Source organism: Penicillium bovifimosum, assembly GCF_028826915.1.
Source record: "Penicillium bovifimosum strain IBT 22155 chromosome Unknown utg000005l_segment0_segment0, whole genome shotgun sequence".
In the NCBI taxonomy this organism is placed as follows: domain Eukaryota; kingdom Fungi; phylum Ascomycota; class Eurotiomycetes; order Eurotiales; family Aspergillaceae; genus Penicillium; species Penicillium bovifimosum.
In genome coordinates this window covers 6,162,618-6,176,487 of record NW_026622714.1, presented here as the reverse complement: position 1 = coordinate 6,176,487, position 13,870 = coordinate 6,162,618, and the positions used below count along the sequence as shown (strand labels likewise).

General features: G+C 50.1%; 6 protein-coding genes across 6 annotated transcripts; 2 read left to right on the top strand and 4 right to left on the bottom strand.

Annotated features, from left to right (window-relative positions):
* Positions 1 to 223: 223 nt before the first annotated feature.
* Positions 224 to 2,502, bottom strand: N7515_007567 (PHD finger domain protein; the record flags this gene model as incomplete). The annotated part of the gene is made up of 3 exons (XM_056668311.1): positions 224 to 416; positions 477 to 1,609; positions 1,633 to 2,502. 3 exons carry the CDS (start codon positions 2,500 to 2,502, stop codon positions 224 to 226), a joined length of 2,196 nt encoding a protein of 731 aa, XP_056521907.1.
* A 2,062-nt stretch (positions 2,503 to 4,564) lies between these two features.
* On the top strand, positions 4,565 to 5,476 carry N7515_007566 (DUF2293 domain-containing protein; the record flags this gene model as incomplete). Its single annotated transcript, XM_056668310.1, has 3 exons — positions 4,565 to 4,798; positions 4,852 to 4,974; positions 5,027 to 5,476. 3 exons carry the CDS (start codon positions 4,565 to 4,567, stop codon positions 5,474 to 5,476), a joined length of 807 nt encoding a protein of 268 aa, XP_056521906.1.
* A 315-nt stretch (positions 5,477 to 5,791) lies between these two features.
* Positions 5,792 to 6,104, bottom strand: N7515_007565 (uncharacterized protein; the record flags this gene model as incomplete). Its single annotated transcript, XM_056668309.1, has 2 exons — positions 5,792 to 5,952; positions 6,002 to 6,104. The coding sequence occupies 2 exons, from the start codon at positions 6,102 to 6,104 to the stop codon at positions 5,792 to 5,794; spliced, it is 264 nt and encodes an 87-aa protein (XP_056521905.1).
* A 647-nt stretch (positions 6,105 to 6,751) lies between these two features.
* Positions 6,752 to 8,035, top strand: N7515_007564 (uncharacterized protein; the record flags this gene model as incomplete). The annotated part of the gene is made up of 2 exons (XM_056668308.1): positions 6,752 to 7,114; positions 7,193 to 8,035. 2 exons carry the CDS (start codon positions 6,752 to 6,754, stop codon positions 8,033 to 8,035), a joined length of 1,206 nt encoding a protein of 401 aa, XP_056521904.1.
* A 1,816-nt stretch (positions 8,036 to 9,851) lies between these two features.
* Positions 9,852 to 10,565, bottom strand: N7515_007563 (uncharacterized protein; the record flags this gene model as incomplete). Its single annotated transcript, XM_056668307.1, has 1 exon — positions 9,852 to 10,565. The coding sequence occupies one exon, from the start codon at positions 10,563 to 10,565 to the stop codon at positions 9,852 to 9,854; it is 714 nt and encodes a 237-aa protein (XP_056521903.1).
* A 530-nt stretch (positions 10,566 to 11,095) lies between these two features.
* N7515_007562 (SDA1 family protein) lies at positions 11,096 to 13,560 on the bottom strand (the record flags this gene model as incomplete). The annotated part of the gene is made up of 4 exons (XM_056668306.1): positions 11,096 to 12,968; positions 13,020 to 13,307; positions 13,381 to 13,416; positions 13,514 to 13,560. The coding sequence occupies 4 exons, from the start codon at positions 13,558 to 13,560 to the stop codon at positions 11,096 to 11,098; spliced, it is 2,244 nt and encodes a 747-aa protein (XP_056521902.1).
* Between the last annotated feature and the right edge of the window lie 310 nt (positions 13,561 to 13,870).

The window sequence follows — 13,870 nt, the reverse complement described above, 5'->3', positions numbered from 1 at the left end:
CATATTCTGGATTTGTCCAGGGTTGTATGGGAATAGTACATAGGTATCATAAGAGGAAAGGGGAGCTCAGAACGAACTCTGAGCAGGGCGATTATGAAAGAGGGCAGGGTGGCCCGGCTAATGCAGAGTATAAAAGAGCCCGATTGGGGAAGAATCACACAAAAGAAACAATGGACACCGGTCTTTCCACGACATATATGCATCCAAGATGGAAGTTACCGCTTCAGTTTTGTCGGAAACGGAATGACTTGTGAGCCAAGGGAGAGGGAGGGGCTTGCGCCGTGGGGGCATAAGAGGTTCGGACACGGTTCTGTCGCGATGGTGTTTGGGCGCAGAATACACAGACATAAACGGATGGCAGGTTGCCTCGCTCCAACCCGACACATCTGGTATGCAGCCAATGAGTACACGATTCACTAAGAAAGTCAGTACAATCATTGCATTGGAATTGGAAGCCAACGGAGTTCAGAACTCACCATTGGATCATGAGATGACCGCCATTGTCCATCGAACGACAGACGCACCGTGTACCGTTGCTAGGATTGCTGTGGCGGTCAGTGCCAGGGGTTCCAAGATCAGGGTCCGTCAAGGTCGTCGGCGATGCATTGTGTCGAGGATGGATCTCATAATCACTACCGAGGCGAGGCGGTGATGAGCGGAGATTATGGAAGGTGTGTGATGATCGAGAAAGCCGATTGGCAAACCCATTCGTGGAGAGCCTAGGGCCTCGCCCCCGTTCTTTCAGGACCTGTCGAAGCGCAGATTGAGCGTCACCACTGTCGTCGTCCTCTCCTGGCAACAAGTCCGACGCTACGCTACCCCGAGTGTATGTCGAGTCCGAGTGCAATAGGGAAGAATGTCGTTTGGGAGTTCGCTTGAGCTCGGGAGACCCGCGATAAGTTGCTCGCCCGCTTCCTCTAGAAGAACCAGCCCAGGGTGACATCCGTCCTGAATGAGACGAGCCGACAGTGGAAGACGCATATGAGCCCTTTGAGGGAGGCCGAGAATCCGAATCGCTCCGAGACAGTGCAGGCCTTGGCCCGTCGTAGAACGGAAAAGAGGACTGAGAGCGGTGCAGGACAGGGTATTCTGAGTACTCAGCTAGGTCTGCATCACTCTCAGTTGTAGAGCCATCTAGTTCCATTCCAGTCAAGGGGTCGGTCAATCCTGTGTGTGGCTCAGTCACTGGCTCCATCTCAGCCTTTGCACGGCCGTCTCGGCCTATGCGAAGGACTACAGACGATGAGCGCGTCAATGAGCCCGTGGCTGTCGTGTTTGCCCGTGTCAAGGGAGGAGGGCGCACGGACTTCGCTGGAGATGAGCGCCCTTTGGAGGGGCTTTTCCGGATCCCACTTGCGGATGCCATCATACCCCCCGCTTGACTGGCCGGTCGCGATGAACTAGGTAGACCGTTATATGTCATACTGCGGGTAAGGCCTGGTCGTATGCCCCTTGGGGTATAATCATCGTCTTCTTCACTGTCACTTGGGAAGACGGCGGAGGAATTGCGTCGCTGTCCATCTGGTGCCTGTGCGCGGAGAAGCTCCTCGCGCCTCGACTCTTCCATCTGGTGGTGGTAAGGCTGCCGCGGGCCACGAAGAGACCGTGTCTGTGGTGTAAGGTGAGGCCCACCGAAGCGCCTCGCGGGGGAACTGAGAAATAGGGCTGGATCCTCGGTTTTGGTGACTGGAAGACGGGGGAGGTAGAGAATGGCGCAGGGAAAAAGGCGGCATCAGTAGGCGGCGCTACTGATATTCCAAAGCCGCTGCGGTAGTCGGGAAGCTCGAGGGAACCATCAATGGTTGGTAACTGAGGAACATGGTGTGCATTTGTCGAGGTCTGTCGAGGGTTGAGATGACTCCCATTGCTGGGCAAGGGGACCTCATTGGCCGTATTTTCTAGATCATTGTCCCAGAACAGTCGTTGCTGGGGGAAGAAAGGAGAGCCCGTAGGGTCCAATGAAGCCAGCTGAAAAAGATCGGGCGACGATTGAAGGTTGCCGAACATTCGAGGTGATTGTCCAAGGAGACGACTGGGTGTCTCCAAATGACCTCCCATGCCCGGTGTTCCTTGCGTATGTCCATCCTGGTCAAATTCGGGGATTTTCCGCCTCGATGCACTTGTCGGCGGCGGTGTTTGCATCGAGGCCGCTGACTTGGCCGAGCCCACCACCCGAGGATAATCCTCGTCCACACTCGGAAGAGGCTTCACCGGACGAATTCTTCTGGCCGTATCGGTCTCATCCGACATCCGTCCCCTGTGACCTGTCTCTGCCCCATTCTGGCTTCTCGGGATCGATGATCCTAGGGCAATCTTCTGCGGTGTGCGGAGGAGCTCCGGGCTGGAGGCATATGGATCGGAAGTATCCCAGGTTACCCTAGGGTCGAAAAAGCTAGATTCGAGTTTCGGGGTCTGGAAGGAATCGCCGAAGGTATGCGGAGTCCTCGTCGGAGTTTGAGGTTCACCGTTGGGATAACTGAAGCTGAACATAAAGGAATCCATGAGCACTGTCTCCCCTAGAGCATTGCAATGTGGATTGGCAAAAACATAGATAAAAGACTAGAAATGACAGTCCCCGCTACGGAAGGGGGTGTCAAGGGAGTATGCATACCTGTGGACAGGGTGATCCCAACTCATGTCAGCAACTTAGACCTAGCAACCATTGAAGGTCCAGGTGCCATTAATTGACGAGAATGTGAGAGACGAGAGGGGATTGGAAGAAGATCATTAGAGTTAATTCATTTGCATAAGAGATAGAGAGTGTGTGTATATGGAGTATAGAAGAGGGTGATGATCAAGAAGGGGTAAAGGAGGAATGTTCATAGGGAACCGGAGAGGGGAGATGTTTTTCTTTTGCTCTGTTTGTCGTATCTTTAAACGGTAAAAAAAAAAAAAAAAAAGAACATATTTTTCCTTCTTTTGATCTCTTTTTTTCATTTCAAGCATTTCTTTACGTCTTTTTTTCTTCTTCGGTGGGGACTCGGCTTTTTCTTTAGGAGGTTTTCATCGTCGAGGCCTCCACTATGAGATCCACTGGCGATGTATGAGCTACATCAGTACATCATCTTGCTACACAGTATGTCCAGATGTGTACAACCATAGTACATCTAATACATAGTTAACTGGTGTACTATCTATATGTTGTACGTGACTGCTGCAGGAACCGAAGGTCAAAGTGGATATGACCCCATGCGCATGCGATGTTCAGCCCTCCAGTGAAAGTTCACGGGGAAAGTCAGAGGTCTGGAGACGCCGATCCAGGCCCAATTAGGGAGACGAGATCGAGCCTTGTTCGGGGAAGCCGGAGGTCCAGCTCTTCTGGGCAATACTCTCAACGCTCTCATTCGTTCACGACAATCTCACCAATGACGACATGGGAGATCGGACATTTGACTCCATTGCATACAAAGTACAATATGTGGAAGCAGTGATCTCTGGACCTGAAGTAGATCTGAATGAATTGAATGTAGTACGGTTACACGGTAGTAGCTAGATAGTGAGCAGTTGCCCCAATCTTGTGAAAGGGGGAAACTCTCGACACAACGAGGGGCCGTGTTGGAACTGGGGTAATCCGGTTTGTTTAGCCCCTGGCAACTCTCTTGGCATCTTCTTTATGCCCAAACCCCATAATGTTTCCAGTGGACCCTTTACATCTATCTCCCTGCCGAGACTCCTTGCCTTGATTCATGTCACTCTGACTAGGCATGATCTTCTATCTTCAATTCGAATTGACTGAATACAAAGACCTCCCCGATGTCCTTGAATCTGATGATCCTAATCTTACCCCATGGAATCTGGCTTTAGGCTGATACGTCCAGCCAATGAGCCTCGGAGATTCTACTCTTCTCCAATGCTATCACGTACTTGTGTCCATCGTCATCCCTTGACTAGTCGAGTTCTATGGCCCGACACATGATACACAATCAATAACACGGGGGCCTGCTTTTACAGTGATATATGATCAAGCAAGTCTATTAGTCTAAAAAGTCTTGCAGTAGCTACGCTACATACAGTAGCGAAGTCAAGACATGGTTCACCTGAAGACTCATCCAATCACATCATAGCCTACTTATCGGATAGTACACAGTAGGTACCTCATGCCCGTAGGTACGGAGTAGTATGCTCAGGGTTGCACTCAAGACTATATGTAATGAATGTGGTTTCTTATGGACCATGGATGATGGTTACATGGTACTATATGCTGCACATCTTCTCCGTACATTGTACGGACTACGGAGTAGCAGTTAACGTGTGGTTGGTTTCGGTTACAAGCACCGTTGTACACCTGAAGGATCAGGCACCAATAAATATGCCACATAGCCACAGTGCCATAGCCACCGTCCCTGATCTGCTTTGATGGTGAACTTGGCAAGTGCTACGGACATGTATCAAAGACCATGGGACGTTTCAGGTCCAAAAGCAACAATGGATGATAACCAAATCTGATTCTCTGATTCTACTGAATGTGTTGTCAATGGAATCAGTGTGCGAGTGACAGCGACTCACATACAAACGTCGTGTCAACCACCATCGACAACCTCCTTTTGCTCCATGAACATTCAACATGGCACCAACAACTGAATCTAAAGCTCGCAAACGCAAGCCACGTCCAAGAAAGAGAAAACGAGGTGTCCGTACTCGTGAAGGTCAGGCGCGCCCGGCAGATGCAGGCTCTCCAGTCCAACCGCTCGTCGAAATACTCAACGGGACGACAAAGCGTGCGACAAAGCGTCGCAAAGCCAAGGCTAAGAGAGCATGGGCAGCACTTGTACCGGACTCTGCTGATCCACTTGAAAGAGTCAGTTTAGATCTGAATGATATCAGAGGGCATTGTGCTAACCATCTAACCAGAACATCGTCGAGCATCTACCCATGCCAGCTGGCTATGTTCTAGTCCCCAAGGGCAATGTCTACATTACCCGGCACTGCCGCAGCAGAACCAAAAAATCTGGGCGCATTGTATACGTCGTCTATGTAAGTCGAATCATAAGACACAATCCTGGAGCTAGACAACTAACGGCCCCAGAACTGCACGGGCAAAAGAACTCTGGGCATCCGCGTGCCAGAGGAAATCCACAAGAAAGTCCTCGAATCCGCCGCCGAAACAGAGGAATCACGCGCAAGCGCCGTGCAAGCCCGCGACGCCAAAGACCTACTTAAACACCGAGAGCTCCTCCTAAAGGAGTACCCACTCATGCCCAAGAAGACGCTGAAACTCATCCTCGAGCATGCATTCCTCAAGGGGTCAGGGCGTGTAGGACGCACGGGAATGATCACTGATGAGCAGAAGACACACTTGGCCGTGGAGGCGCATATTCGACATGTGCATACACCGTACGACAAGTTGCTCGATGATGGAGTCGGTCGGAAGAATGCTCGTGAGCAGGTTTGGTCTATTATCCAGGATGTTGAGCGGGCTTGGCAGGGTTGCGAGAAAGCGGAAATCAAACTGGCCTTGCGTCCGGCTCAGGACTAATGGTCAGCATTGTTAGGTTGTTTGGCGGGTTCGCACAGAAGGGCGGAAATTGCATTGTGGGAGTTTGCGGTGGCGATATAGAGACCACGAGGCTATTGTTTGTTTGCGTTTTCAGTTCCTACCGGACATTACGGTTGATTTGATGGGACATGGTGTAATACACCACTGCATATTCTCTCTTCTGCTCTCCAAAGTGACCCCTAAATTATCAATAAGAGAACACCAAGCGAGAACTGCGCTATTGCTGTATACTACTGGTAAGGCCAATGGTAAACAGTTAGGTAGGTAGGCAAAGAACCTAGATGGTCCCGACTCTTAGCCTTGCCCACCATCTTCCTCGTCCGTGTCAATTCCGGCATCAGCAGAGGTCGCTGGAGGCGAGACACCTCGGTACGTGTGGCGGTCAGTATCCATGTCATAGTCGGAGGTGACGGTAATGTGGAGGAGGTGACTCTGACTCTTTAGTCTGCTCAGCCCTGAGATCCATGGTTGCTGTTTTCTCCGGCAGGGGGTATAGGTAGGTACCAGCAGCTTCCTGGGAGATTAGGACGGGAGGCTTGTTGAGGAGCTGCGACTGATGGCTGAGGCATCGTGGTCCTGTTGCGGGACTTTCCATGAAGACAAGCATGCTGAGACTTGGGACAAATGGGACAGAAGTTCCATCTTGACAGAGCCCATCAAGCTTAGTTGCTTCGGCCATTTTACATTTCCACCTCATGAATGCATAGAGAATAGGTAGACATCGGTCAAGTGCCCGTGCAGTGGCTAGATGGATCCATTCGTGCGATGATATAGTTTCGAATACGGGCCCTAGGTAAGAATTGCCAAGGTGCTACAATTTCCACACAGTTTATCAGCCCCACCTTGAAGAGGAGCAGAATGGCCACCTGCAGCAGTGACATCTGTCACTGGCCAAGACTTGAAGACCTTGCACGTTCTTTTTCTATCTTTGCCAATCTAAATTTCGAGTTTTCGACATACAAAACGAACATGTGCATACCCCTGTCCCCAAGTGTGGAATCGTGGTGGGGTGGATGATGATCAGAGCCAGGGTTCAGGATCAGCACTATGACCCAGTAGAGCTAGTCCCGGAAGGCACACCAATCAGTGTAAAGCACGCTGATGGAGCCTTCTGTTTAAGGTCTAAGGCTTACGGCCCAAAAGAGAATTAAGATTAAGAAATCGTTCCAACGCATGTGCATGCTCAACTGCCGATGCCGATCCCCTAAGACCTGCCATACTACCCACAATGGCTCTTTCTCTACACCCCCCGCCATGAGGAGTCGCTCATTTCTAGGGTCTCCAAACCGGCACAAGTATGTCTTGGTGGTGGCAATATTCTGCCTGGTCATTCTTTTCAACACCCTGCCCTCCAAATCCACACTCGATCCCCGGAATGTGCGCTCTTATGGGGAAGACCGACCACAGTTCCTCCGTCAGTCTGCTTTTCGGGCAGACCCAGATTATGAATATGAGAGCAAGCTCTCAAGTGAACTGCGCACTATTGAAATAGAACAGCAACTACGCAGCGACAAAGATGCTACAGACACGCTGTGGCAGATCATGCTACCCGGTGTCGATGAGCGAAGCGATGACTCGATCCAGTTCGAAGAGAAGAACTCAGACTGGAAGTACAAGGTGAGCCAAAAATCAATCATTTCATGCGTCGAGTATGCATTTTAATCGAGCGATGACAACTGATTAGTTATCTTCCAGCTAGTACAAACCGACTGGGCTGATCAATTCATCACGGAGACTCTCGCATCTATCCCAGATATCGCTCGCTTGTATAAATCATACCCGCATTCTGTTCATCGCGGCGATCTCCTCCGATACTTGATTCTATGGTACTACGGTGGCTACTATGCCGACCTCGACGTATATCCCAAACGAAGCATCAAATTCTGCCCCTCAGTGCGCGATGCAATCTTCCAAAACCACACAGTCAACCCCAATGTCTCATTAGTCGTCGGGATTGAGATCGACGAGCCCTTCGCTTCGGCGGAGAAGATGCGCGACTGGCACTGGGCCAGGCGGTATGGTTTCATCCAGTATACAATGTATGCGCCGCAGCGATTCAGCCCGCTGCTCAGGGAGATTATTGTCCGCGTGCTATCCCACACGAAGCGGCGTGTCGAGGAACAACATATATGGAGTGGTGGATACAACGAGATGGACACGCTGGAAATCACCGGTCCGGGTGTGTTCACGGATGCCATTCTCGATGTCTTGTCGGATACATTGCCATCTACTCACCCGTTAGTCCGGCAGTCTATGGATGCGGACAGTGGCACTCTGGATTCTTCAGGACTCCCTGTACAGCACGTAACATGGGCGCCATTTCACGCAATTCAAGAGCCAGTCTGTGTCGAAGGGACCGAGGCCAAGCCTGGGAAGCTGCTGGGAGGGTTATGTGTCTTGCCCGTCAATGCTTGGGGTAATGGGCAGCGGCACTCGGGATCCAAGGACTTCAGCAATGAAGATGCCTGTATCAACCATCGGTTTGGGGGAACCTGGAAACCATGGAAACAGAGCTGGCAAAAATATCTCTTTGGATGATAGGACATGAGCTCACGTGTAACGTTATAGGTGTATAGTTAGATTATTGCATGTGATAATCTTCCACAGTTGTCGCCACCAGTGGTTATGTATTGAAAGCATTGGACTTTTCACGTATAGCGTTTGTGAGGGCGTGAAACAATGGAGGAGCTACCCCGGGTCAAGACGGGTAATAACCCTGGAAGGACTCATCGCTAGACGATACATCCAATCATCTGGTAGAGATCAACGAAGTATAAAGTGACTCGGACCTGAGCAGGTTTATCACGGGCAAGGCAACCAAGGGACACCTCATGTACATAGATGTGGCCAACTACGGGATCTGTGCTACTGCCGGGCTGTACTGGGGTTCCATTTATAGAATATAGAATGGACCTACAAGAGCATCCATGATAAGTCTCAAAGTTACAGAGCATCCAGGGGTTTAACATAACCCAGTTTGAATGTTATCTGGAGATATTGGGGATCTCTCGTCACTGTGATTGCACATAAGGATGACCTCCCCCAGGCCGTGGTTGGGCTCCGGGAAAGATATTGAACTAGGAACCTTGGAAAGGAGCCTACACATCGACTGCCTGTCGGCAGACAATGGGATATCCATGTGGGATTATCAGGAGTCTGGCATCAACAAATGACAGGATAATATATGGATAGTATTAGAGAAGAATGGCAAAGTCACAATGAAGCGAGGAAACTATTAATAAAGTGAAGATCCAGATCCAGATCTTACCTTATATTGGAACCTTAAAGGCTAATGCTGAACCAAGATCCCGGTTGAGTCAAACCAAAAGCTACATGTTGACCAAATTGGGCATCGGAGGACACACCTACTAATCCCATCTCCCTTCCTCCCTAATCCTACACATCCATGCACTCCCATCCACTCGAACTACAAACATTCAAACTATACAAACTACCAGCAGACCCAAACACGAACATAATGTCTTCCGACGATACTTGGATCAATCCTCTCATTCGGTATCGAATACTACAAGAGTCTCAAGAGACACTCAACGAAGAAGTAGAAGATATCCAAGACATTGATGTGGGATATCTCGAGGACGTGGATGAGAATTTCGGCGCCAGACTAAGAAGAACCATCATATATTGCAAAGACAACCAATCTCGCCCCCGAATTACCGAAGCTACTGTCGACGTCGTACCTGGATCCGACGACAGTCCTCTCCCTCGACGGCCGAAACTGCTAAGACTTCGAGTGTACTGGGGTAGATCGGTGGAATGGAGATACCGGAGACTTTAAGGACTCTAGCCTTGGCCCTTGGGAGGTGTATATTGATATATGAAACTGATAGCCCGCTCGGTTGATGAATACAGCATGAATCATGACTCGTTGGTTTGTTTTCCAAGGAAGCTTCTTGGGTGTGAATGAATTTTGCTGACTTCGAGGACACAACTCCCGAGTCCATGCTGGCTTGGGGTTGAAGTCTATAACCTCGTTTAATCACAATACCTATTTTCCAAATGCTTTCTGGCTGTTCTTAGAGATGGACCTCAGAAGACAGAAGTAGCATAGCATACTGGATACAAGGACTCCACTGGAGAAGGTCCTCGAGTGAGATACGAGCCGACAGTTTCCGTAGTACTAGGAGGATTCATAGAGACAAACTATTGGCCTAAGATAGTCACATTATGCCTTTGGAACGAGAAAGATGATGATACAAGACAATATGGTACAACATAGAAGAACAGCGGGTATAATAAAGATCTGGAAAAGACACCAGTAATGTCCAGAACCAAGGATAAATATGCCATGCAGTGACGCACAGGAAAGAGAAGAACAAACGTGACTACACTCTCAAGCACCATACATCCGCGAATCCTCTGCATCAACTTCCTCGCGGCGGCGGAGGAAGGTGGCTTCCTCAAATTCGTCCAAATCCATGGTGGGCTGTTGAACCTTGCTGTGACGAACAGGAAGGATCCGACGACTCTGCCCCATATTCGGAGAGAGGATAGTTCGCCCATAGGAGTTCTCATGCCACGATTGAGTGAAATTCGATTCATCCTCATCCTCGTCGACAAGAATATCCGTATCCAATTCCAAAGCACGCTTTTGACCACCCAGAGCAAGGGAGGAATTCGACTCTTGGCTGCTTGATGGGATAGAGAAGGCATCACCATCATCGGTTACGAGATATTGATCATGACCGAATGAGGATTTACTAGCGCCGGAAAATGTAGGCAGCTCAGAGGGTCTGTAGGATTGAGTGCCATAGGCCTGAGCGACAGGCTTTATTTCGAACTTGCTCGAGTCGGTTTTATATCCTTCGGCAACGGCTTTGCGGACCCGCATTCCGACAGACATAAGAGAGGACTGTACTTTGGCCGGGACGACGGGGGTGGCAGAGAAGGTTGCCGCAGCGTAGTGGTGGTGGTGTGACACCGCAGGAGTGTCAGAAGCGGTTGGCTGTGTGGCCGATGTGAAGAATGTCGTGATAGGAGGTTGGAAGCGTCGGCGCTTCGATAGATCGCCGCTGCTGGGTGGCATGGGCCGGTTGATGGAAGGCATTGTGGGAAAGGGGGTTGAGGACCTGGGGATGTCTTTGGATAATCGAAATAGGTATGAGATATCGAGTATTAGATGTGGTGTGTGCTCAAATGACCACGAGGCAGTGACGTAGGGGAAGCAAGGGAATGAGGGGGAAAAGAAGAGAAGCGATGCAAAATGGAGTGAGGCTGCTCTAGCAACGGGCGCCACTTAACGCGCTACGCGTAGATGCACGCATCTAACTGTGGGTCTATCACGTGGTACCGCGTCGATCTACTGCAATTTTTTACTTGAACGCGAGCTGAAATGTAGGTAACATACATGTATCTTGGTACATGCCATATGAGATGATAAAGCACGATGCCAATGGATTGTTTTTAACGTACGAGCTGTTCTACTTCGAGGGGGCTTTTTCCCTCAGAGATGGAAGACGTCATTCACGAATAAAATCGACACGCTTGATGGTCTATCTTCAACTGTCCCAGTGTGGTGACAAGAACAGTCTATGTAACGAACAATCAATATTTTAAAAGATCACAATTCATACCAGATCACTGGCCAACATTTCCTCTCTTTCCGCCTCTCTTGGCTCGATCGTGGTGGGCTTTGAGCACTGCACGAGTCTCAACCAAACTCCTCTTGTTCTTGCTGCGTGCCTTACCCAGCGTCATAAGGAAGTTCTTCTTGCGAGCCTTCTCCTTGTTGGTAGTACTCTTGCCTTGCTCCTCCTTGCGTTCCTTGCGGCGAGCTTCCTTGCTCATGTGCTCGGAGCGGTCGGTCTTGCCTTCCCTGGCGTGGGCGATACGCTCCTCACGAGTAGCCTTGGCGGCAGACAAGGCAGCAAGACCCTCGATCTCCTCAGCGGTCAATGGGTCATCAGTGTGGCGGGAAGTCCAGGGAGCAGCGACACGGCCCTTGTTCCCGGGAAGAACAGCCTCGGCTGCTGCTTGAGCGCGAAGCTCAGTCAGTTTGGCGAGATCGGCAGGCGTGAGGATGCGGGTGGTAGCCAGTTTCATGAAGTCAATGACCTTTTGAGGGGCGTCTTCCTTTTCAGCGTCCTTCTTGGCATCTTCGTCCTGTTTGGCCTTCTTTGAGGCAGGCTTGTCTTCATCCTCGGAATCGCTCAGCACGATGTCAACATCGTCCTCCACAGTAATCCATTCACCATCGACATCGCTGTCTTCGTCTTCCTCGACGTTCCACGCTGCCCAGTCAGCTTCCTCGTCATCCTCTTCATCTTCTTCGGCATCTGATGGGAGACCCTTCTCGATGTTCCTCTTGCGGCGCTCCTCGTCCTTCCACTTGGCCAGGAGTTCCAAGCCTTGGATTTCGCCAACAGCTTGTTCACCATAACGTCTCTCTTGTCTTTCGCCAGCACGCAGACTCATTGCGGCCTCCTTGCCACGGTCACGCTTCTTGAGCATCTGCGCACCAACATCACGGTACAGACTGAGAAGTCCCTTGGAGGCCATCATGACACCCTTGTCCTTACTCTTCTTGTACATGACAAGATCTTGCAACAGGGTCTCTTCAATAGCCAGAGGCTGCCTGACACAGATTTCACGAATGGCGTTGAGACCAGCTGTAGCAACCTCACCTGCGGAGGCTTCGGAGACGAACTCATTTGCGATCTTTTGGACCAGAGGCTCGAGAACATCAGGCGGCACCAAGTCGTGGGAGGCTTGAGCCAGAGACGCCAGGAATGAAGTCACGGAGGGTTGGCGGGGCGTAAGGAACTTTTGGAAGTAAGAATAGAGGGGCATAATGTGCAACTTGTGCAAGCCAACCAGACGGGAGACCAGCTGGAGCACTAGAAGCTTTTGCTCCAACTTCAAGTTAGACTTGCCGTTCTGCAGATGCTTGTAGAACATGTTCTCTGCGAAACCCTGAGGATCGTGGAGCAAGTGAAGCGCTGAGAAGTTAAGAGAAGTACTAGTGCCCTTCTTGCGCTCCTTGCTCCTGGCGGACTTGATAACCCTCTCAGCAACACGAGCCTTCTTCCTGGTCTTCTTGTTGATGGTAAGTTGGTGCCTAACTTGAGCAACGTTGACTTCTTCGTCACTGTCCTCATCCTCCAATTCTTCGCGCTCCTTATCGCCACCAAGGAAGAAGCGGACTCCACCGACGATAACCTTCTCGTTTTGGGACAAGGCTGCCTCCTTCATGACCTCGACAGCCTTAGCCTCGGTCCAGATTTGGCGCTTCCATAGCTCTCTGGTGATTTTGATTGCCCACAGGCCTTTAGCTGATGTGCGATCCGACGTAACCAAGTTGAAGAGAACAGTCTGCATAGTTCGGTTCAGCTTGTGGTTAGTCGTCTTTGCATTTGACGTTCGGAGCTCCGAGAGGATCTTTTGGAACAGTAGAGCGCGCAAAGTCTTGCTAGGCGTAGCGATAAGGATGGGGAAGAGAGTGTGCAACAGGCTATAGGAGCGGTTAGAGGAAACAAGTATTGAGGAAGAGGGAGTATCTTACGTCGCTGAGTCCAGAAGCTCTTTCTTTTTCAGAAGCACCAGACTTCCAACCAGCTTCTCACGCAATTCGGTCTCCAACACCAGGTGGTGTTCCATAAGCATATCGATAAGCTGTTGCGGGAAATCCTTACAGATCCCGGGGTAGCAGTCGGCCACATGGGAAATGAAGTCAATAAGATCCCTGAGGGAGATCAGACCAGTATCCGTAGCGGACGAGGGCGCTGCCATGAAAATTTCACGATGGGATTCATATTGGTAGTGTTGGGCACGGAAATCTTCAATATAAGATCTGAGTAGCGCAAAGCGTTGATTAGTCCCGATCAAGTGCCACAAGCTACAGGAAGACTCTGCAAATGACTTACTTGGGATCCTTCTTGATCTTGTGCTGCAGATTGGGCCTGCGAAGCGCAAAGGAAATATGTTAGTTCGACGGACTGAAACCCTCGACCGATTGATGCCGGGCGCATCGATCAAATCCAGACCAAGTGTACGTACAAGTCAGCCTCGACCTTTTCCAAGGCTCCGAGCTTTCTCTTCACCATTATTAAGGTATGGGAATTCAAATGGTGGTGGTTGGAAAGGGTATGTTGGGGTCTCGAGGTCCGAGACTTTTTTTCTCCGTATTCTCCGTATCGATAAGCGATGGAAAATCTCAACCTTGGCATATCATATGGCTCAGAACTCTCTTATCGAGATAAAAACACCCTAAGCATTTGAAAAACGATTATATACGATACTACGAATGTTCTGACCCATTTCAGCTTATTGCTACTATGCTAGATCCATTGAAAAACGAAATAAAAGAAATTTTTTCTTTTTAGAAAATAGGTCTTTACGACCCAAGGTCTTCAT